The sequence below is a fragment of the Mastigoproctus giganteus genome, chromosome 4 (assembly GCF_048544385.1).
Source record: "Mastigoproctus giganteus isolate SK-2022 chromosome 4, ASM4854438v1, whole genome shotgun sequence".
NCBI classification, from domain to species: domain Eukaryota; kingdom Metazoa; phylum Arthropoda; class Arachnida; order Uropygi; family Thelyphonidae; genus Mastigoproctus; species Mastigoproctus giganteus.
Window position 1 is genome coordinate 64,846,432 of NC_143578.1, and position 25,616 is coordinate 64,872,047.

The following is a 25,616-nucleotide window of genomic DNA, read 5'->3' on the forward strand; positions in this document are numbered from 1 at the left end:
TGAACATGGAGTTCAAGAACAAATTGGGATGTTACATAATCACTTCCACTGCACGTGAGTAAACCAGGATAAGCTAAAAAAGTAATAACATTAACCGAACTGCAGGTTACAATAAACTTAATTTCTTTTTTTTATATATATACAGGGTGATTCACTACCAGTGCGACAAACTTGCAGGAGGTGTAGGGGGCACAGACAAATCGGAATCACATAGCATTGCAGGGTCCGAAATGCCTTCGTCATGTGGTAGAGGACGTTGAACGGGAGGTCGCATGAACGGTGATCCTGCTGGAACAGTGATTGCTGTTCCAGCAGGATAATAGACATTTGATTGGGATTTCATAACATGATAACATTATCCATGATCACAATAAGTAGCATGTACCGTAATTTATATATTTTAATCTTAATGACAGATTACTTCACAAAAATTTTAATAACAAAGTTTAATTAAAGATATGATCAAAACTTGTGTATTTCAGTCATTTATCATAACATCACTTTCAACTTAATACTGACTTCTCAAATGCATGAGAAAATTGTTCTTTTCAATACAACAATATGTTAATTTACACTTGAAAGTAACCTGATAATAAAATTTCATAAGCTTAAAAGGCTCTTTGTTACATTATTTGTCTTTCATAAACAAGCCTTAGAAAACATATTCCAAATAGATAATACATTATCTTGAGCTTTAATGGGATTGAGCTAAATTAATTAGAAAGTGCAACTGAAAAAAAGAAATAATAGTAAACTTATATACAGATCAATAAATTTTTGTTTCTAAATAACTTGGCTATATAATGGAACATACCTGAAAAGGAATAATTCTGTCACACAGATATAATTTTACAAAGTAGATATATTAAAGTCAAGGTCTGTGCTCTGCACGTATTTAAAGTATGCACTTTTAAAAACATAAAAAGTTTTAAAATCTGTTTTCAAATATATTAAAATGCTACTGCACACTGTAGTTGATTGTAATAGTACCATAAAGTGGCTGATTGGTTAAGTTCAAATAACTTCTAAAATGTTTATCATAGAGAAATTGGCTGACTGAAGCCTTATGAAAAGAGCTGTTTTACTTTAAAATACAAAAATGAATCATTGTTTCTATAAAATGTCATAAAATACATAATAAGTATGGGGAAAAATTACAGGAAATATCAAGAAAATCATTTCAGAGTATGATTTTTGTTAAAAAATCAATTCAGAAATACTAACCACAGTAGGAAGAATAAATTTATACGTATAGTTCCTTATGGTTATAAATGGCATTGTAAAATTTTAATTTTCATAAAAGGCTTTAATGCTTTCATTGCCAGCAATTCTGAAAACATTTCTTCACATCACACACACAAATACTTGTATATCTACAAAATAACCAGTACCAAAACTCTCACTGAACAAAATATGAATATGCTATCACAGTTTACCTACATTAATTAAAACTAGCACTATCACACTTTAAACCTATATTACACGCACATGGCAACTATTAAAAATAGTTTGCTTTTAAAAAATTATGGATTACATTTTATTAATATATTAATAAGCTGCTTGTACATATTGGAAGGGCAGTTATATGTGTAGACTATCAACTTTATTTCATTAATTCATTTTGAGAACCTGTTTTCTATTTTTGATAATTATAAAGAAATTTTGTTTCAGAGAATCTCTCTTTATTTTAATAGATCACTTATCCAAACAAGAAAAGAAATTTAACAAATAGCATTACTTCTTTCCTAAACATAAATGATTGCTCCTCATTATTTATTACTGAGGAAATCAGTTGCCAATTTGTTCTAAATTAAAACAATTAGCTTACCTGATTTTAGTTGAATTTTGTAAATGAAAAAAATTATATATTTTTTTTATCGCAATTTTTAGACATATACAATATAATGTGAATAAAAAAGGTTTGATAAATGAATTAGAGATAATCATGTATATGCTTATGTTCACAATGAAAATGCAAGCTACAAGATTCATTAGAAGTTTTGGTATACAAGAGAATTGTTATAAAATTGTTATACATGAATTCTTATAAAAGACCTTATGCATGTACTGTATTAGATATGTCTGCATTTTTTTTTTACCATTCCCTACTAAAAACATTTGTTATTGCTGACATATGGCTTGAGACATCCCATATCAAAACAGTACTAATTATCAGAAATGGTTGGAGCTTCATCGATTTCAGATAAACGATATACTGTATTATATAAATATTTCTAAATCTTCATATGCCAGGGCTATATTAGTACCCAACAGAAGTCAATAAAATTACTTAGTATTACTTACTAACTAACTGTTACATCATTTGATTTCTATTTCAGTTAAATGAAAATATAATTTTTTGATTATGTCTGTGGTAACATTTTTTCATATAATTTTTTTTATGCATAATATATTCATTCATTGCTTTCATATGATTTTGATATAAAATTTATATTAAAATTTGACTAATGGAGGTATATTTCTTAACAATATATGATTATCTTACATATAAATCCTGGCAGTGTATAAATTTGTGTAGCTTTGCCTGATAGTCAAATATACTTTTGCAAATGAAAAGGATATATGTTGTGGTTTAGAAGAACAATGAATTCAAATTAATATGGAAATCAAGAGTACAGTAATAATGAATTTCAGCATGTTTTTACAACAATGGCACTTAAACCTTTTAAGAGGAATTTTCTATTATCAAGATAATTAATATTAAGAAAATGAAAATTTAAATGAAATATCTGAAAATTAAAGTGAAAATATATGCTAATAAACCTATATAGCAAAAGGTGTAGAGAATTATTTATATATAGATATAAATTTGGTTTACCATGGGTGATTAGTTCAAGGTTTTTTTTTTTTTTTTTTTATCTGCAATAATAAGTGTGCATGACTTAAAACAAGTTTTTTTTTTTTTTTAATTAAAAAAAACAAAAAAAAAATTTTTTTTTTTTTTTTTCTTTGGACTATTCAAAATTAGATGTTAAAACACTGCCCACTTTCTCTTTCTCTCCAGAAAATACAGCCTGGATAGATCTAAGTTTACCATCTGATCCTTTATTTTTTATTCTTTATTTTGGAGGCTGGTTTGTGAATAAAAAAAAAAAAAAACACACACAAATTTTTTAACATATGCAGTACTCAGGGGCTCACATCTGGTGAGTATGGGCTTGGCACACATCTGGTGGATGTGTGGATGTGGACCTGAGCTGGATATCATCATTCTTCTCTTTCTTGGTGATTCCTTCCTACTTCTGACTCTTTCTCTCTCGGGTTAATGCAGAATTTTTTTTTTTTTTTTTTCGGCTTGTGCAGCATAAGCCTCAGGCTTCCTTGCACTGTAAGGCTAATAATAATAATAATAATAATACTCCATACATTTCATCATCTGTATACTATAGATCAACTATGCCACATATCACTGGTAATGCAGTTTATGTTCCCAGGGTTTTCCCCCCTTTGGTAACAGCCTTTTTACATGAAATCTGATATTTTTAACCCCCCCCCCCAAGAAAAATGGCACTGCTCCTTTGTTTAGTTGAAATTATTTTATAGATCAAATGAAACTTTAAAGTTATTAAGTAATTCCATTAATGGCTGTAATTCTTCAGTATTATATTTTCAGAATAATTACACTGAAAATATAATACCATCGAAGTAAGCAAAGAATTTATTCACATCAGTTGATTATTTTTTAATCAAAAGCATTTTACAAAATTTTTCTATATGTGTATTATCTCTTTTAAGTACAATTTGAGTTCAATTTGGATCAACAATCAATAACAAACTGCAGTAACTATTCTCTAAAGGATATAGTTAAATTCACTATGCTAATTAACACAGATATTATGTTGCAGAACACAAAAAAGAAATAATTGTCCTGTATTCAGTTTAATATTTTATCAGCTTTCTACACCATTTATGTTATTTCTCCCAAATCCTTTAAAATACAATAATAAAAATCTTAAAAGTCAAAACTATATAAGTCCATGATATATCATTATTCATTTTATATTTTGGATACGGTGGATGATATTTTTTCAATATGATAAACTAGTATGAAATACAGGGATCTGCTTGACCTACACTTAAGCCACAATCACGCTCATTGTACAACTCCCAAAGTGTATTTGTCTCTATGCATGTGTATTCTACAGTCACTCTGAGAGGCTAATAGAGACCCTCAAGTTATGTAGGTAAGCATTTGTGGAAATCATCACATAAAAGTGATTTTGAAAAATCATTTTCATGGAAAAAATAATGTAATAAGGGTGGATTACATTCTGGATCAAACTGCAGATACAGATGTACTTTTTTCTATTAACATAAAGGTGTGGGCTATCCAATATATGTGTGACTGAACATGCACGAATCACATGAAACTGCCTTGTGACTAGCAAGTTTATTTTATTATATAGTTTATTTGTTCATTTTAAACACTGAATGTACACAGTAGTCCCAGCTTGTGGCTCTCAGTTACCTTTTCTCTACACCTTACCTTGATGTTGTCGTCTGTGGTAGATAAACAGAAATTACTGGTAATTGTGAAAAAAATATTACAACACTGCCCACCTATGAAACTAATAGTTCTGCAGTCAGGTACGGGATTCTCTTAGCAGAGCAGAAAGGCCACCAGGATAGCACATGGTTTTGTCAATGATATACAGGAATTTTGATAGCAGGGATAAGGAGGTGATTATTCCATTGTATAAGCAGACCACATCTTGAGTACTGCATACAGGTCTGGAGGCCTCACTTTAGGAAGATGTAGAGCTGATGGAACAGGTACACAGAAGGGCAACGAGATTGGTGAGGAAAACAAAGGGATGCTCTTACCAAGAAAGGCTTAAGTTTTGCAAATTGCAGTGGCTGGAGACTAGGCACCTGCAAGGCAACTGATTGATGTGTTTAAGGCTTTGAATGGATTGAGCATGCTCAGTGCTGATGGGATTCTTCCTCTTGCTCAGACTATGCACATGAGGGGGCATAAATTCAAATTGAGGAAGGATGATTGTAGAATAGATGTGTGGAAGTTTGCCTTTAGCCAACAGGTGGTTGATTGCTAGAACAAACTTACATCTTATGTGGAAGTGGATAGCTTGAATAAATTCAAGGAAGAACTAGACAAACTGTTTGGAGGGGATGGATAGGTGAAATGGGATTTTTTTTTTTTTCCCTTTTGGGCAAATGCTGTATAAGTATGCTTTCTAGCATCACTTGCCACCATTAATACTAATACTAACAATTTCTTTAAAAAATAATTTATGCAGTTTTCATAATTCTAAAAATTCCTTAAAGAGCACAAAAGGAGTGGGGGTCAATTATAGTTTCATGTTAACTCAAAATGCATCATTTAATTCAAAAAATTTTCTTATGAACACAATTGCATATAAGCAAAAATGCATATTTCAAACATGCATAACTTAGGATATCTGCATTACAGACCTGGAAAAATTATCTGTGGTAGAGAATAAATATATACAGTAAATTCTGAGAATATCCTTTGTATTCTGCAAATGTACTAGCTGCAGTCTCCTCTTTCAAAATCAACACAGCTAGTGTAAAATGTGTACATTTATAATTCCTGTTTCCATCGCCCACTGTCTTTGCCTCCATATTTTATAAGCAAATTCTTGCTTATTTGGCTCACATAGAACTTCAGAGTTGCCAGATAATAAAAATTCTTTGAGTTATATATGGATCAGGTTGTTCTAAACAATGGACTGACCAAACAAAAGGTCAAATGCTGAGGAGGAAAAAGTTTGTAAAAAGGAAATAATAAATAAATACTTTTATATAAAAAATTGGGATAAATGTAAAAGTTATGCCAGATCAGATTAATGGCATCAATAGTTGATTGAACATTAAATTTCAATTATAACCAAATTAACCTTTATGTTCAATGATCGGACTTAGTTAAACAGGCAGATAGCAATCAGAAACAGATAGCTCTGTTAATATTGGTGGGATATATTGAAAGGGGTTAGCCCTCGAAAAAGTTCCTTTCAACGTATCTATATATCAATAATTAGCTACATAATCATTACTGTATTATATATTTATATATTATTACTAATTATATGTTTATTTCCAGGGTATGGCATTGTAGACCTACACAGGCTATCTTAGTCTTTATAAGTTATTTTGGCCTTATGGCCTGCTGTATACTGTTATGTTTATATACATAATCAGCATCTATATAGTACATATTATACTTTTACTATAATAACTATATATAAATAATTCTGAATAAATTTAAAAAAAAGGAAAAAAATTAAAGTTTTAAAAAAATTAAGAATGGACCTATTAAAAAGTTATTATGTGCACTGATAGGCACATAATTCTTAAAACAAGTCCTATTTGGGTAAATCCTAACTTTGCTCTTCTTTGAGCTTTCTTATTAGAAAGCATGTGATAGTAATACATTCTAAATCAGGAATTCAGAACCTTTATTTTTAACCATGGCTGAGTTATTTAGTCTCAAGTGATGGTTGTACAGGTTTTTTCATCCTGCAAAACAGACAAACCAATACAGATTACATTGCTTACTGTAATGCCTGTTTTGTATAATAGTATAGTAGTTTTACTGCTATAACCCATCAATTAATTCAGAAATTTCTTCAAGAGCTTAATGTCCACAGTAGGTGGACATTAGTATTCATCATTTCTCTTGGCATGTACTCCATCTTTGTTCTTGGTATGTAGTTTATATTGCTTTTAAGCATGAATCATTATTTTGGCAAGAACAATGTAGGAAAACAAAACACATTGCCAAAGCAAAAGGTTTGGTTAACACACCTGCTCATAGTTTTCTTTGGATCATTCTACCACAGACCTATGTTTTTTTAGACTCTGTCTAACAACAAGCTATTTTGAGTAAACTCAAAATGATAAAATAATAACACTTTGTCCAATGCAACAGTTGCCAAGTGGCCAATTTAAAGTAGAGTTAGTTACTCATGCTACAAAATATGATGATATCCATATAGTCTCTAACCTGGAAATTCCTTGTGGGGAGCAGTAAAACTGCTTTGTGGAGAGCTAATTAGAGAAATTCATGTGTTCTATGTAGGTCCAGATTAAATGGAGTACCCATTCTGCCATGGCACGAGCCCTGGTTATGAATGAATATTTTTAACTGAAATTTTTTTTGATTAAATAATGAATGGATGCAAGTTAATCCGAATTTTAGAAAATGAATATCTAAAAGCAGCAGTTTTTTTTTTTTTTTTTTTGTTACCACTGTTTCCCAATACTCGTCTACACTTTATATAATTTTAACACTGTGTGTAAAAACCATGTAATCAAAATGAAAAAAATTACAACCAAAACTCAAAACATAGGATCTTAAAAACTAAGTGAAAAATTCCAAAAAATATATTGATTTCTGCTTTTTCAATTAACATTGATCTAGAAATCAAAGTTTCCTTGAGAAAATTTTATTTTAAACCATTCATATAACAATATCATTCAGAAGTGTCAAAAGTTTCTTAAATGAGGTCTGATAATCATATACATGCCTTTACTGGGAGCTATCACAACCACAGAAACATTAGCTGTACAGCAGTAAAGATTACTTAGCTCATACTCATTCACATAAAAAAGTGAATGTAAAAAATAAATAATAAAAATTCCAAAATATCCATTAGAGTGGTATCAGGGCAAATTTTATTATCTTTCAGTATTTTCTGACCTTTGATCTGCATCATTCAGTTGTATTAGAACTGAAGTATGGTTAGAAAAATCAGATAACAAGAATGCTTTTGTTAGTGTAATCTAACCTAATATACCCTAGTTGTGTATGCAAAAGTTACAGATGGAAAAAAAAAGTACAGCAGTACAATTTTTATTTTATAATGTTAAAATAAAGAATGACATGACAAAGTTAATATTTCATATTTTAATTATTGAAGTAGAAAATATCAGTTGTCATCCATCCTAGATTTAATACTATGTGCTAAACAGATTCATGTTTTTTTTTTTTTTTGGCATGAAATCATTTTTGTATTCTAGTGATCTATTTATTATTATTATTATTACAGTAGGCCTTCGATTTAATGAACTTTGGATTTAACGGACAAAAAATTTCTGTCATAATGGAAAAATTTAGAACCTATTTGTATCTGATAGCGTCGCACATCAGACAGCACATCTGTCTGATTTTCGATGCTATCTGACAGATGTGCTGAAAATTCCTTCTAATGAAATAAAGGCCAATTTACTGCTAGATAATGCACCTGCCCACCCTAATGCTGAGAGGTCAGTTAGCAGGGATGAGAGAATTAAATGTTTTTCTGCCTCCTAACACTACTTCACTGATACAGTCAACGGATCAGGGTGTAATCGTTGCTTCAAAGAGGTTGTATAAGAAGTTTTTGGAAGAGGTGATGGTTGTGGAAGAAACAGAAGATACAAGAGGCACCAGGAGACTGCAAAATTTACATGCATACAACATCAGATTTGCTATCTTCAACTTAGCAGCTGCGTGGAAAGATATGAAGATTACTACCTTGGCCAATGCTCAGAAGAAGTTATACAACGTAGAACCTGAAATGGACTGTGAGGGAGTTGAGGCATCTAATTTTCAGGACACTCTTCTGAGGGTCAACAACAAAAATGCAACTGAGAATGATGTAGTAGTAGTGGCATGTGATGCAAGAAAGCAAGTGTATGAGCTTATGCAGTATCAGCCAAAAAAAAAAAAAAAAATCACACCATTCCCTCCAAATGCCTGTCCAGTTCCTCCTTAAATTTATTCAACCTATCAACTTCCACAACGACAGATGGAAGTTTGTTCCAGCAATTAACCACCCGCTGGCTAAAGGCAAATTTCCGCACATCTATTCTACATCTGTCTTTTCTTAATTTGAATTTATGCCCCCTTAGGTTCGTAATCTGAACAAGTGGAAGGATCCCATCAGAATTCAGCGTGCTCACCCCATTCACCCCATGTGGAACAGTGGCTTGAAAATTATGGTGATCCGGGCTATCAAATTTTTTCTGAGGGAAAGATTGCGGAAAATGTTCTTCATGGAGAACAAGAGGATGATGATGGTAACAAAGAATCAGTTGCACCTCATCCTAAATTCTCTGTTATAAGACAACATATGAACGGCATCATACGTTATATTGAATCATCATCAGACCCTGATGTGCTTCCTTATTATGAACATTTTAGAGAATTTCAATCTACAGTAATAAGGAAGCAGCACCAAGGTGTAAGGCAACTGAAGCTTGATGATTTCTTCAAGACCACTTCATCAACTGGACCTGTTTCACCAAAACCCTTTACCAGTAAGGAATTAACATCTCTCCCTCCATATGACAATCGTTTCTGACTCTGAAAATTGTGATTCTTTCAATTAAGTTAATATTAATATTGAATATTATGTATCTTTTTTTAACCTTTTTTGTATGTTTTTTATCCAATGGAGTTTAGAATTTTAAAGTATTTTTTCCCTCTAAAATGGATATAAATGAAAAAGCTAATATTCACATTGAAAACAACTTTGTGTGAGCTTTAAGGGGAAAAAAAATAAAATGGTGGAAACACTCCATTAGTTACACTGTATAGTTTTTGACGTGTTTAATTAAAATAAAGTTTGGTTCCTGTCATAAATTTATTTTTATATTTTTAACAGATGCTTAGTATAAATTACTCAATGTACATTATAATAATATTTTATTCATACTTATACATTATAATAACATTTTAATGCATCCTGTACATTGTTTGTTATTAACATATGTTTTTAAAATACATTCAATTTAACGGACTTTCAGCAATAGCGGACACCCCTTCCCCCAATTAGTCCATTAAATCGAGGGCCTACTGTATTATTATCCCAATGTGGAAAGTAATGAAAGGAAATACCATTTTATTTGTATCATTTTCATGTGAATTTAACACACAATAAAGTAAGCTAAACATGGATTTTCATGAATCATATGCATATAATATGCATATATTGCATTCACAGTAAGATTCTGGAAAATAACTGCAAATGAACAGCTACTGATCAGGGTTTTTTTTTTATATTATATATATATATATATATATATATATATATATATATGACTATATTCTTTAAATTTTTGCCATTGAACACTTGAAATCACCATAATTTAATCATCAGGTGTACAAAAGAAGCAAAGACCATATTGCAGTGATAGCTTATAATGAATATCAGTAATCAGATTGTATTCTTCACTGAAAAAATTAAAAAAGCTAAGAATTTAAATACTAACAATCTTTCTGTATTTCAGTGTATTTCGATAGACTCACACCGTTTAAATAATTGCTCAGGAGAGATTTCCTTATGTCCACTGTTTTTTTTTAAAAGAGAGTGCATTATTTGATGATGTGCCCAGTTCTTCCATACTGGGCACATAAGACAGAAAACAGAAACACTTAACACATCTTTTGAATATAGTATCATTTCAATCATCCAACTGATGGAGCAGAATATATCTCTTAAGACTGAAGAGATAATCCTCAAACATGGGAGTTTCTTTGGTAATACCCAGAAATTTACAAATTTTCTTCCTCATCCATCCATGACAGAAAAGACATTCAACCTTTGAAACTTCATTACTACAATATATATAAAAAAAAAAAAAAAAAAAAAAAAGCAATTTTTTGCTCGATGAGTTCCATAAAAAGTTATTACACTGTAGGGGTAAAAAGTATTTAGAATGGGTTGTTTAAACAAACGGCTGAAGAAAATAATAATGAGAAAATAAATTATCAACTGAAAATTTCCAAGAGGTTATGTACAGTTTCTGCAAAGACGATTTTAAAAGAGTAGCTTAAATCAGATAAAAGTGCTTGGCAGGTAATGGCCATAAAACTGCAATATTCTCCAAACAAGTATGCAAAGAAAAACCTTCCTTTTATCAACAATGAGTGGTACTCTTTTTTTTTTTTTCAGGTTATTTTCTGTTGTCAGAAGAAAATATTCATCCATAATCAGTATTTTGTGAAACATATTTAAGAAACTGTTTACTGTGGTTTTTAAAGAATTTATTTTCATTGTTATTAATTATTCTTACAACAACAAAAAGAACAAAAAAAACCTAAGTAGATCTGTAATAAATCTATAATTTTTTAATTATCTGAAATCTCACCGATCTGTTATTCTGAATAAGTGAGGTTCTCTTATATTATACCAATTCCAGATTGTGAAATGTAAACAATTATTTTTAAAAAACTAATTCTTACTATTATTGGCCGATACTATTACTGCTGTCATAATGGCAATCCACTAATAGCAGGTGCGGTCCTATGGTTCCGGGCGCCCCTAGGCAGAAATGTATTTGGTGCTCTCAAGATACTTTTATTAAATATAATAAAAATTTAGAATTTTTCTGCCCCCAGACATTGGTGCCCCTTTACGAGGCTTACCATGTTCCGCCAGCCCTGACTAATAGTATTCTAGAGTTTTTATTTCTGAATTAAATAAAACACCTGTAAAATTAACAAGGTTAAATTTTTGTGTGCTTATAAATTAAATTTGCATTGACCTACTTACAAGAATAATAAAATATATTGTTCATAATTAATGAGGGTACAAATATTGTAGTATGAGTAATTATGAGTATGATTATGTAATTATTTTGAGAATAACTTATTGAAGCAATGCTAGAAATTAAGAAATATTTTTGGTTGCTTTTTTATTTAAATCATATTTGATAATTTGACATGCTCACTGCTACCTAAATTTGAGTGAATCTACTTATATTGAATCTGCTTATTTGAGAGAATATGTTCAATGTGCTGTAACTTTTGGAATGTTGAGGAATAAGTCCTTTAATATCCACCTAAAAATAAATAATGGTTGAAAAGTAAAAGACTGAAATTCACATTTAAAAGTGATAGGTTTTGGGCTGAGCTGTAAATCAGAACATCAAAATATTATCAAAAGTTTATTCTATGTGCATAAATTAAGCTCAACACAAGCAAAGAACAAATAAAACTGTGTACCAAGCCCTTACAGCATGGTTGACAATAAACAAATAAACCAAGCATTGCTGAAAATAGCACATAGTTCAGTCAGTGTGCCAATACTGAGCAGCTGTTAATTTCATGTACCTTTACTTTTACAGTACTCATTTACTGACCTCTTAAGAATAATTGTGTATGTGCACCATACACAATCATTCTTAAAAAGTCAGTAAATGAGACCATTCTTAATACACATCAAGGGTAGCGAGCATGTTAAATTATAAACTTTTCACTGTGTGACTTAAGATGAAAGCAGAAAGCAACAAATGCCTAGAAAATTGATGAAAAAAGATGAAATAAATGGTCCTATATGTCAAAACTGTTAATATGCCATACAGCCTTCAATGAGGATGTAATCAAAGCATTCAAGAGCTATTATATTCGGCACGCTTTCTACCATAGTGCAGACCTCATTGAAAATAACCCTGAGTTCCTATTGAATCCTATTAAAAGATAGGATTTATTAAAGCCATTGTGCCACCATACTAAAGAAGCTGTAAGGCTTTTATAAGACTTTTAGAAATATCCACATGCAGTTTTTAGGATATGTAACTTTTCTGTGAAGTATCAATTAAATTAATATTAGCTGCAAATATTTTAATTTCTAAATCTAAAATTTCAGATATGGAATGATTTTAAATAATTTAATTTAAAATACATGCTAAATTATAAATGTTATATTTAAATTCTTAATTTAAGATGCTCCAGTTTGTTTTAAATACACAGGGTGTAGAAATTTTTTTTTAATTTAATGGTGTTTATTTCACATTTACTGCAAGCACTTTCATCTCAAAACACAAAATAACTGAGTGCCTAAGTTTACTGCACTGGTTAGGTTTCAATAATTAAAGTGCAACTATTTTTAATGGTTTTAATACTGGTTTTTAATGTTTTATGCAATATATAATCATAAAAATTTGTGATATACAGCACACCAAATAATGCAGGCATATAGGAAGTGTGCTTTCTAATTTAAAATATTTTATAATTTATTTGCTACATCTAATAAAACCTAAAAGAACCAGAATAATTAATATTAAAACTAAAAGCTATTAAGATTACACACTTCTTACAAAACATTTAATGATCAAAATATATGATAGATAAATTTTGCATCAAGTCTAAAGAGACATGGTAATCAGAAGTCTAAAAAAAAAAAGTGCAATTTCAGCTAGCCAAAAACAAAACTAGATGCAATTTTTATGCAACTTTTTAAAATACTGACACTTTTAATTTTTTTAACAAAATTGCATTGTTATGCCCATATCTAAAATTCATGCATTTTCTATTTTTTTTAATGCCTGGGAGCATTATAAGCTTATTATTTATACAATGACTGTTCATTACAACAGCAAGTATACAATGTACAGTTAGAGGTGTTTTATGCTCCATCTTTGGCACAGGAGTTACATGCAGTCCACTGGCTTTCTTTATCCTAGGTCTTTAAAATAAGACGATTAGTTAAAACTGTGTTTCCTTGTACTACATCTAATCTGTACAAGAAAAATAAACTGAGCATTCACTGAGATAAGATGCTCTAAATATTTGATCTGATTGTTATATCTTGGGTATCTTGGACAGTTCATAAGAAGTAACAACAGTAGCCACTGAAGGAGGAGACTCTTGTTGCGCAGACTGCGTCATGGCTTGTCTGGGCAAAACATTAGGTAATGTAGGAGTGGTCAAGACTTTCCATCGCTGTAAGATAAAATAGAAATACAAATCATACATATTTTTTACAGATTATTACATCTGCATACCTGTCAACTTTTGGGTTTTTTTTTTTTTTTTTTTAGGAGCATTAGCAACTAAGGCCATATTGCTCCGGGGATATGCGGTGGTCATTCCCTGACCTTTCTGCATCCTCCATATTTGGTGGTCACAGGCTCGAACCCCGGTCTAATCAAGAAGCGTGTGTACGCACTGCTGCTCCTGCCCACCTGGCTACGGAGGCACCGTAAACTTTTGGAAATTGGAATATGCAAACACTTGTAATACAGATTGTTTCTCTGTATGAATGCACCTTATGATAAAGTTATTTGCTTAATTTATTCTCAAGTAATTCTAAAATTACTTTAATTTTTATTTGTATTTCTTTTGCTTAATGCCATGGTATTTTCTATCAAAAATTTTTTCATTTGGGGTCTTTTTTTTTTGTTAAGAACTATTTCACTAATTTATGTCATAATGACTCACAAAATGCAAATCTACCTCATTTTTCTGATTTGAAAATATAGGAGGAAAAATAACAGTATATGCATTCCTAAACACTTGAGATTAATACTACTTGTTTTAGTCACCTGACATGTTGGTTGCACTTAGGTAAAAAATACAATAATTTTAAACTTTAAATTTTTGCCAACAAGCATAAAAACATCGGCAAAACACTTATATCAACCACAGCATACTCTGCACAAGACAGATAGCACCACCTGGTGGAAGTTTTCAAGCCCATATTAATAAACATAAGTATATATCACTTTGGCTTTCAGCATTTGGCAGGTCTATATCGAAATCTATATACAGTTGTGCCCCCGTATCAGCTGATTCAGTTACCCGCGGTTAACCATGAAAAAAAACCAAAAAAACTTAACACATACTACTCGCGTGTCCAATAGGATGCTTCCCTTTATTTTTTTACGATGTCGATTTTAAATCGAATCGCTTCCCTTTATTTTTTACAGTGTCGCGTATGGTTTGGTCAACAACATTATAATGGTTCTTCAGAGATTTAACAGATGCACTGTTTTCAAACTTTTGAATAATTTCAAGTTTTCTTGTCGCTTATATATCTTATATATTACTTGCAAAATATCTGTTTATACCCATTCTAGTTATTACTTGAATTTTATGATTTCTGGTTGATTTTTTTTTTTTTTTTTTTTTTTTTTTAAATTCGGAGTCTTGAAGTGTCCCGGTTAATCCAATACCGGTAAATCAAGAGTCTGCTGTACTATATTATTACCATATTTAATGTTGGTAATGTCTTACTGTGTGTTTAATTTATCAATTAAACTTTATTATATGTATGTATGTACAAGAAAAACACGTTAAATATGGGGTCAGCAAGTGTTTGCTTATACTGGTGGTTTCAGCCATCCATGGTAGGTCTTGGAACGTATCCCCAGTGGATATGGGGGTCTTACTGTATGAAAAAACATAACATGAACAACTGAAATTTGTAAAAAAAAAAAAAAAAAAAAGCTTTCAATACAACAGTAAACAAGGGCCATTTTCTATAAATTTTATGGATAAATCATAAAAGTTGGCAGGTATGCATTTATATTTTGTAATGACATAAAAAAAAAAAAAAAAAAAAGTAAATTAATTAAAGGAAGTATACTTAGTATCTGAAGTTCAAGATAGCTGTTACCTCCCATCAACAGGAGATAACAGCCATCCCCAGGGTTAATAATAACTTTGCTACACCAAAACATGATCGTGAATACCACATGACCTTGAGTATTTTTCAGAGAATGTATGAGGAATGGGTTGGCAGCAATACCATATTTACATTCAGTGACAGTGATTACAGATTGAGCAGAAAGTCACAATGTCCTTTTGTTGCTTCTATAAGTACTGATTTTTGTCTCTCTTCAATCATATATAAGCAACTATTAGAAACCTGATGAGGTTATGCTAAACTAGAAGGTTTTTTTGGGAGTAGCTAAACTAAAGTGACCAGACATCCTAGATTATGCAGGACAGTCCTTTGATTTAAGTCATTTGCCCTGCATTGCAAACTGTCCCAGGTTGGACAGATAGCCTCCATATTTATATCATGAATCATGATTTTGCATTTTATTTTATCCTGCATCCTAGCGACATCTTTTGTCTCATAGATAGTGCTGGCTGACCACATAAACAGTCATCTCATATTTGTCATTTGTGATTGAAGTTTGTGGTTAGAAGGTTAGATTAATTGTTCATCAGCTGCAGTTTTTGCATGATAACTGTAACTTTGGACAACAAAAACAAATATGTATTTAATTTATATTTTGTATGTGAATATTTTTTTATAAATAAAAAAATTAAAAAAAAAATATATGTGTGTATATTGTTTTTAGGGGCGGGGGTTGCAAAATCGATGTCCGTATTAGAATACTAAGAATCTGGTCACTTTATGCTAAGCAGAACTTTCTTTATTGCTTAAATGTTATTTTAACTTTTGATTAAATTTAGTAGTGTGGTTATTATTTGTGTCCCACTGATTGCATTTGTGAATTCTTTCATTATTTGGCTTCTGAAGATGCTTAAAAAACTAAAGTCGACTCTGCTGCCATTGTGTAGTGTCAATATAAGAATGTTCACATTCTGCCACCATTGTTATTATAGCATTGATATAGACACTACTTGAGATTTTTACATACTTTTGTAGCACAATCAATATCAGAAGTGTTTTTCTTAGGCCTGTAAACTATAAAATTATAGCAATAAAAACATTTTTATAATACAACTTAATCACAGTAATGTAAATTTTAGATTACATAACGTAATCTAAAATAGCATAGTTTGTACTGCTGTCAAATAAGTGGGATTAGTGTAACATTATTCTTTTCAATCTCTTAGTTTTGTGAGTTATTTTTAAATTACATTTACACTGAAACTATGCCTCAGACTAGAATAGCAAAGCAAAGGGCTTAAAGTAGAGGAATGCTTTGGTTAGGGAGAGAACTTCCGAGGGCAGTTCTCCTACAAATCAGGATTATGTTATGTATGCTACTTGTGTCCTCTTTACAAAGCTACCTTTAGAAGGACATGATACAACCACAGGTGTAGTGTGTTGTTTGGTTTTTTTAGGAACATTAGCAATTAAGGCCATATTGCTCCGGGGATATGCGGTGGTCATTCCTTGACTTTTCCACATCCTCCGTATTTGGTGGGCACAGTCTCGAACCCCGGTCTAATCAAGAAGCGTGTGCTAAGCACTGCTGCTCCTGGCTACGGAGGTGCCTGCACAGGGGTAGTGCCTTTGTATGTGTTGGTTGCAAAGAGTATGGGGAGATCAAGCACAAATTCAGCATTCTGATGGAATTTTACAAGGACTTGAAGAATAGGGTTGAAGCCCTTGAAAAACTAAAACAGAGGGACCCATTAAGCACACAGCCACCATCCCAATGTTTCAGCCCATGCCCCAGCATCAGACAACACAATGACATCCTCTTCTCCAGAGATCCTTGGTCCCATAGGAAGTAGCTGTAGTTGGTGTCTCAACTGTCAAGGAAATGGGAAACATATTATGCTAAAAGGGCAAACAGGTGGAATAGGACAATGCCATGTCTACCAGGGGCTAAAGTTGATGATGTAGAGCAGATATAATCTTTCAAGGGCACAAATGGTGATATTGTTGAATACTGTACTAATTATACTAAGAATAAGAAATTCAACAACTTAATTAAAAAGTACAAAGTAACGTTGAGAAAAAGTCACACATTAGGATTGAAATTGAAGTGTCTGCAATTCTGCCCAGATACCAGGAAAGGAGTACAAGATCAGATCCCTGTCAATCAATTCGGCAATGAAGAGACAGCGCAAGGCACATGGGGTAGAATTTTTCTCAGCATAATCTGTGTTTGTTTACAGGAAAGACCATTTCTACAGGAATGGGATACACTTAAAGAAGAGCTGTAAGAATATTTACTTTTTACAGCTTCTTCTAATCAAGGAAGAATTAGGTTGGTCAGAAAACTACTGGCATGGGGTAAGATACACAGACTAATAAATTAATAGTGGCTGCAGGCAGAGGTCAAAGTGATTCTTGCACTGCTTCTATTGAAGATGCAGCAGCCTGGAAAGCAAAGTGTTGAGGATTTTGAAACCTGCAAGGGCCCTCATGGAACAAGCAAACACATGAGCTGTGTTAGGATTATTAAAAGTAAAACACTTCCATGATTCTGCTGAAAAGGCTAGTGGGAGACAGAAGTGTTCAAACCCGCTAAGTGGATTTTCTTATTTATTGATTTGAAATAATTGTTTTTCTAAAACTTTTGATTTAAATTTAGTAGTATAGCATCATTTTGTGATTTTCTGATTAATCTGGTGTATTTATTCTTTACTCGGCCTTGTAATTGCATAAAAGTATCGGTAAGGGTATCAAATCCACATGTTACAAGTTGCAGCTCCGCTGAACGAGAGGTTTTTTTAACCATATTTAGCCGCTTTATTGACCAATTGTTACATCAAATTATTTTCTATAAGTAGCTTATAGACCTAGTCAGGTTCCTTAGTTTATTCTGAATTGAGACAGTGAGATTTGGAAGTTAATTAACACTTAAGTGTCTGTAAATTTACCGTTCGTAACTTGCCGCCATTGTTATACGATACGTTATATCCCGAACTAGATAGCGTAAGCTTAGTATAGTATAGTATATAATATAATATTGTCAATTAAATTGTACTTTTAAATAAATACATATAACGACTTAGATTACAAATGTAACATAATTAATTAATACATAACTTGATACAGAAGTTATATAAATGGAACTCGTAGATAATACTCGATACTGAAAAATATATATAGCGTTATAACTGTGTTGGGATACAAGTTTAGGATTATAATTTTGTGCTGAAATTGAAATTTTATTCAAATTAAATCGAAATCATGACTCAGACCAGAGCAGCAAAGCAAAAGGCTCAAGCTAATGGGAGTGCTGTGGCTCAGGGGAGAACTGAGGGGGGCAGTTTCCCTCTGAATCACAGCCTTTCAAAATGCACTGCTTGCATGATGTTTGTGGAGCATTTGGGTACGGGACATGATATTGCCATGGGGGATGTCTTTGTGAGTGCACGATGTAAAGAAATCAGGCGACAACTCAGTGTTGTTATGGGCCTATATGAGAGCTTGAAGGACAGGGTGGATGCCCTCGAAGGATCTAAAGTGAGGGCCCATCAAGCTCTCAGCTGCCCACATCAATGCCAGAGCTTGCACTTGGTCATCACTCAACACAGCTGCAACCCCCAAGGCAGAATGCGCTGGCCCCACAGGAACTCGTAGTGTGTTGGTGACTCTATTGTCAGGGAAATGGGTAACATGTTTTGTAAAAAGGATAGGTGGAACAGGACCAGGGTATGTCTACCAGGGGCAGGCAAAGGCTGATGACATTGTAGAACGGATATCATCTTTTAAGGGCACAAAAGGTGATATACTTGAACATGTTGAACACGTTGGCACTAATGATATTAAGAGTAGGAGACCGGCAGAATTACTTAACAAGTACAGGTCACTGTTGAAAAAAAGCCGTGAATTAGGGTTGAATTTGAAAATATCTGCAATTCTGCCCAGACACGATAAGAGGTAGTATATGACGAGAAATATTGTGCAAGGCTCAATATTTCTGCCTGGAAATACTGTGCAAGGCTCAAGGTGTAGAATTTTTTTCAGCCTGGTCTGTACTTATTAACACGAGAGACTGCTTCTACAGGGATGGGATACACTTAAATAGAAAGGGTGCAAGAATATTTGCTGATGCTATCGAGGCAGTGTTAGGTGGGTCCGAAAACTGCTACCTTTCCGACTGCTTAAGTACTAGCTGGGGGGGGATACAAGGACTAATAGATTAACAGTAGCCACTGGCAGAGGTGAAACTGATTCTTGCACTACTTCTTCTGGAACGAGCAGCAGCCTGGAAAACAAGATGCAGGATATTTCAGAGACTGCTGGGAGTTGTGGTACAAGTAAACACATGAGTTGTGTTAGGGAAGCTAAGAATAGGAACAGGTGCATGTATACTTGCGTGTACACCAATGCTAGGAGTTTGGTAAATAAATTTGATGAATTTGAGGTATTGCTCAAAACATCAAAGGCAGATATTGTTGGGAATATCTGCCTTTGATGCACACAGATATAAGGAATGCAGAACTGGAATTTGGGGAGTAAAATGTGTACAGAAAGGATAGACAGGATTGGAAGGGAGGAGGAATTATGATATTAGTTAAGAAACATAAAATCCAAGGAAGTGAAGCCAGTCGACATCGCCGGACAGTGCAGTGTCGAGTCAGTTTGGTGTGACATAAGCATTGGGAGATCAAAATTGAGAGTAGGAGTGTGCTATAGGCCTAATGACTCTGGTGAGTATAATAAGAAACTGTACAGTGGGCCAGTAAATCAGAGTTATAATGGAGGATTTTAATTTCTGAGATATTGACTGGAATTTGTGGGTTGGCCACTCACACACTAGCAAGGCTTTTGTGGATTTATTGGATGATTGTTTTCTACATCAGCATGTTTGGGAGACAACTAGAGGGTTATTTGTTGTTATTTGGTTTTTAGGAGCATTAGCAACTAAGGCCATATTGCTCCGGGAATATGCGGTGGTCATTTCCTGACCTTTCCGCATCCTCCGTATTTGGTGGTGACGGGCTCGAACCCCGGTCTAATCAAGAAGCGTGTGCTACGCACTGCTGCTCCTTCCCACCTGGCTACGGAGGCGCCTCAACTAGAGGGAGTAATACTCTTGATCTAATTATCAGCAGTGATTCTTCATGCATTAAGAATCTGCAGATAAAGGAACCACTAGGCGGCAGTGATCACAGTGTGCTGAAGTGGGATTTACTCAAAGAGGTAACTACCATCAGGGGTTAAGGGAAGGATTTTTGCTTTCGTAAAGGTGACTACGATGGTCTGAGACAGTATTTATATTCTATACAGTGGGGCCAACTGATGATGTTACCAACAGCAAATTCAAAATGGAAAGCATTCAAAGAACGTATCTTGGAAGCTACTAGGCTTTACGTACCAACTAAGAAATATTGTTCAAGGTTTAGGCCTAAATGGATGTCAGATGAACTAATGAGACATATGGCAGAGAAGAAAAATGCATGGGATACATAAAAATTAACACGTGACACAGAAGCCTATGATAGATATAAGCTGGTCTGTAACCAAGTTACAGAGGAAGTTAGGCAGGCAAAGGCAGATTACGAGAAATCTTTGGCAAGGGATGCAAAGAAAAACAGCAAAGAGTTCTTTATTTATGTAAACTCTAGAAGGAAGGGGATGAATCAGATTGGTCCACTTGATATCGATGGTTCAACTGTTGATGATCCTGCTCAAGTAGTTAATAAACAAAATGGATATTTTGCATCGACATTCACATGAGGAGTCATTCAGCGAGGGGAATTGCCAGAGGTGTATTCAACTCTGGCAGTAAGCTAGATAATCTTGTAATAACTGAGAGTAAAGTGGAGGAGAAATTGTTGAAGATAAACACAAGAAAGGCACCTGGGGTGGATGGGATCTATCCAGTTATATTAAAGGAGGCAGCAAAGGAAGTAAGCAAACCCTTAGCCATAATTATGGGAGCTTCCTTGGACTCAGGGGAGGTACCCATATACTGAAGATGTGCAAATGTGACCCCAAATCACAAAGGAGGATCAAAGGTTGACACAAGTAATTATAGACATGTGAGTTTAACTCTGTTCCAGAAAAATTAATGGAGGCACTGGTTAAAGAAGCACTGCAGGATCATCTAGAAAAGACTTCAGTTATAGCTCGGACACATCATGGTTTTGTTAAGGGAAAGTTTTGCCTGACCAATCTGATTGGATACTATGATGCAGTCACAAAAGAACTGGATGCAGGGAATAACTTTGATTTTATATACTTGGATCTTAGAAAGGCTTTTGATACTGTTGCACATGGAAGACCGCTGCACAAATTGGAGCAGTGTGGCATTGGAGGCAAATTGCTGCTATAGATAAAGGGGTGGTTGAGGGGGAGAAGACAGAGAGTGGTAATCAATGGACACTGCTCATTGTCAACTAATGGTATTAGTGGAGTCCCTCAGGGTTCAGTGTTGGGTCCATTATTGTTTTTTGTATTTATAAATGATATTGATGATGGTATATCAAACTTAATGTCCAAGTTTGCAGACGATACAAAGGTTAGCAGTGTTGTTAAGGACACTACTGACGCTATGCTGCTGCAACAGGATCTGGAAAGGTTGAGCAGATGGGCTGAGAGGCGGCAAATGAAGTTTAACATTGACAAATGTAAAGTACTACATATGGGAAACAGCAACCCCAGAACAATGTATCAACTCTGTGTTATTACACTGACAGTGTTAGAGAATGAAAAGGACCTGGGGTAATTGCGCAGGCAGATATGAAGTTCTCTGAGCAGTGCAGATGGGCTGAAAAAAAAGTAGCTCATGGTGTCTTGTCAATGATATACAGGAATTTTTCTAGTAGGGATAAGGAGGAAATTATTCCCTTGTATAAGGCAATGGTCAGGCCACACCTTGAGTACTGTATACAGGTCTGGAGGCCTCATTTCAAGAAGGATGTAGAGCTGCTGGAACGAGTACAGAGAAGGGCAACAAGATTAGTGAATGGAACAAAGGGTTGCTCTTACGAAGAAAGGCTTAAGTTTTGTAATTACAGTTTCTGGAGAAGGCACCAGCGAAGTGATTTGGTTGAGGTGTATAAAGCCTTGAATGGTTTGAGCATTCTTAATGCCAATGGGATTCTTCCTCTTGTTCAGAATAATCACCTGAGAGGGCATAAATTCAGATTGAGGAAAGACAGGTGTAGGATAGATGTGTGGAAATTTGCCTTTAGCCAGCGGGTAGCTGGTTGGTGGAACAGACTTCCATCCCTTAATGTGGAAGTTGATAGTCTAAATTAATTTCAGGCTCATCTGGACAGGTACTTTTAGCGAACGAAGGGATGAAATGGAAGTGTTTTTTTTTTTTTTTTTTGGCTGATGCTGCTTTCTTTTTGCAACAAGCAGCATCAAAAAGCTTGCTTTTTTACATCATATACCTCTACTAATACTAATACTTGCATGTACACTAATGTTAGAAGCATAGTAAATAAGTTTGATGAATTTGAAGCACTGATCAAGTCATCAAATGGCCACTGTGGGGTTATCAGAGAAGTCGTATCACTCACACATAAGGGATTCAGAATTTGAATATGGGGAGTGCAATGTGTATAGAAAGAACAGAGACAATGTGAGAGGGTTATTCTCTTAGTTAAGATGCACATAAAGTCAAAGGTTGGGCAACAAGTAGAACTGGCTAGTGCAAAGTTGAGTTTGGTGTTTTGTAACTAACTGAACATTGCATTGGCAATGTTCAGTTAGTTAGTTAGTTACTGAACTGGGAAAACAAAAATGAGCATAGGAGTGTGTAATGATTGTGATGAGTATAATAAACAACTGTGCAGACATATAGAGTAGGCCATTAAATCAGAATGTCTTATAATGAGGGACTATAATACTTTCCAGATATTGATTGGACCCTGTGGGTTGGTCACTCACATGGTAGCAAGCCTTTTGTGGATTTATTGGATGATTGTTTTCTACAACAGCATGTTAGAGAGGCAACAAGAAAAGCAAAATTCTCCTAATCTGATTAGCAGCAGCATACCTTCATGCATTAAGAATCTGTATATAAAAGACCCATTAGGTGGCAGTGATCACAGCATATTGATGTGGGATGTACTTAAAGATGTAACTACTGCCAAGGGAAAGGCTTTTGCTTTATTATTAGCCATATGGTGCAAGGGAGCCCGAGGCTTAGGCTGCACCAGCCAAAAAAAAAAAAAATTCTGAATTACCGAGAGAGAGAGAAGAAGGGAATCACCAAGAAAAAGAAGAATGATGATATCCAGCTCAGGAACCTGGGTGTGCCAAGCCCATACTCACCAGATGTGAGCCTCTGGAGTTAAAATATTAATCGTATTTAGCAGTCACGGGCTTAAACCCCGGTCCAAAGAGTGCATGTTGTTATTTGGTTTTTAGGAGCATTAGCAACTAAGGCCATATTGCTCCGGGATATGCGGTGGTCATTCCTTGACCTTTCCGCATACTCCGTATTTGGTGGTGACGGGCTCGAACCCCGGTCTAATCAAGAAGCATGTGCTACGCACTGCTGCTCCTTCCCACCTGGCTACGGAGGCGCCCCCAAAGAGTGCATACTACTGCACTCGTGCTCCTGACAACTCAGCTACATCAGGCCTTCATAAGGGTGGTTACAATGGTTTCATTCATTTTTAAATTCTATGCAATGGGACCAACTGTTGAAGTTACCAAAGCAAATTCTAAATGGGAAGCATTCAGGGATGCAACTGTAGAAGCTACTAAACAGTTATACCAACTAAGAGACAGTGTTCAGGCATAGACCTAAATGTCAACTGAACTGATAAGATTTGGGGCAGAGAAGAAATATGCATGGGATGCATATAAATTATGAAGTAAGATAGATGCCTACAGTAGATATAAACTAATCTGCAATCAAGTTGAAATGGTGGAGGTTAGGCAAGCTAACACAAATTACAAGAAGTAAAATCATGTTAGTTCACTAGATAAGAATGGTTTAACTGCTGATGATTCTGCACAGGCTGCTGACAAGAATAGGTATTTTGCATCTACATTCACACATGAGGAATTTTTTAAGGATGGAATGCCAGAATTGTCAAATTCTAACAGGAAGCTGAATAATTTTGTGATAATTGAAAGGAAAGTGGAGGAGATACTGATGAAGCTAAATGTAAAGAGACACTGCTTCCGTAAAGGTGAGTACACTGGTCTCAGAAAATTTTTAAATTCTGTACAGTGGGATCAACTGACGATGTTACCAACAGTAAATTCTAAGTGGGAAGCATTCAAGGAATTAATCGTGGATGCTACTAAAAGTTTCGTACCTATTAAGAAATATTGTTCAAGGTTTAGGCCTAAATGGTTATCAAATGAACTAATGAGACTCATGACAGAGAAGAAAAATGTATGGGATGCATATAAATTATCAAGCAACTCAGAAGCCTATGGCAGATATAAGTTAATCTGTAATCAGGTCACTAAGGAGGTTCGGCAGGCGAAGGCAGATTACGAGAAATCCTTGGCAAAAGATACTAAGAAAAACAGCAAGGATTTCTTTACTTATATAAACTCTAAAAGGAAGGGGATGAATCTGATTGGTCCACTTGACATCGATGGTTCGACTATTGATGACCTGCTCAGATAGCAAACAAACTGAATGAGTATTTTGCATCTACATTCACATATGAGGAGTTATTAAGGTTTGAAAATGGCAGAAGGTTATCAAATTGTAGCAGGATACTTTATGATTTTGTAATAACTGAGAGCAAAGTGGAGGAGAAATTGTTGAAGCTAAACATAAGAAAAGCACCTGGGGTGGATGGGATCTATCCAGTTATATTAAAGGAGGCGGCAAAGCAACTAAGCAAACCCTTAGCCATAATTATGAGGGCATCCTTGGACTTGGACTCAGGGGAAGTTCCCACGGACTGGAAATGTGCAAATGTATCCCCAATTCACAAAGGGGGATCAAAGGGTGACACGAGTAATTACAGACCAGTTAGTTTAACTTCTGTTCCGGGTAAAATAATGGAGTCACTGGTTAAAGATGCATTGCAGGATCATCTAAACAAGACTGAAGCAATAATTCACACACAGCATGGGTTTGTTAAGGGAAAGTCTTGTCTGACAAATTTGATAGGATATTATGATGTGGTTACAAAGGAACTGGATGCAAAAAATAATTTTGATATCATATACAGTAAACCCTCGCTATTCGCGGGGGTTACGTTCCTGAGAAATGTCGCGAATACCGAAAACGCGAATACTGAGTTATGGCTC

General features: G+C 34.1%; 1 protein-coding gene across 1 annotated transcript in view; it reads right to left on the bottom strand.

Moving 5' to 3' along the window:
• Nucleotides 1–13,279: 13,279 nt before the first annotated feature.
• Nucleotides 13,280–25,616, bottom strand: part of LOC150086801 (sodium- and chloride-dependent taurine transporter-like) — a 299,102-nt gene continuing 286,765 nt past the window's right edge. Inside the window, exon 13 of the mRNA XM_090372759.1 lies at nucleotides 13,280–13,711. Coding sequence (XP_090228885.1) covers nucleotides 13,571–13,711 — 141 coding nt within the window. The 3' untranslated portion in view covers nucleotides 13,280–13,570. The remainder of the gene's footprint in view (nucleotides 13,712–25,616) is intronic.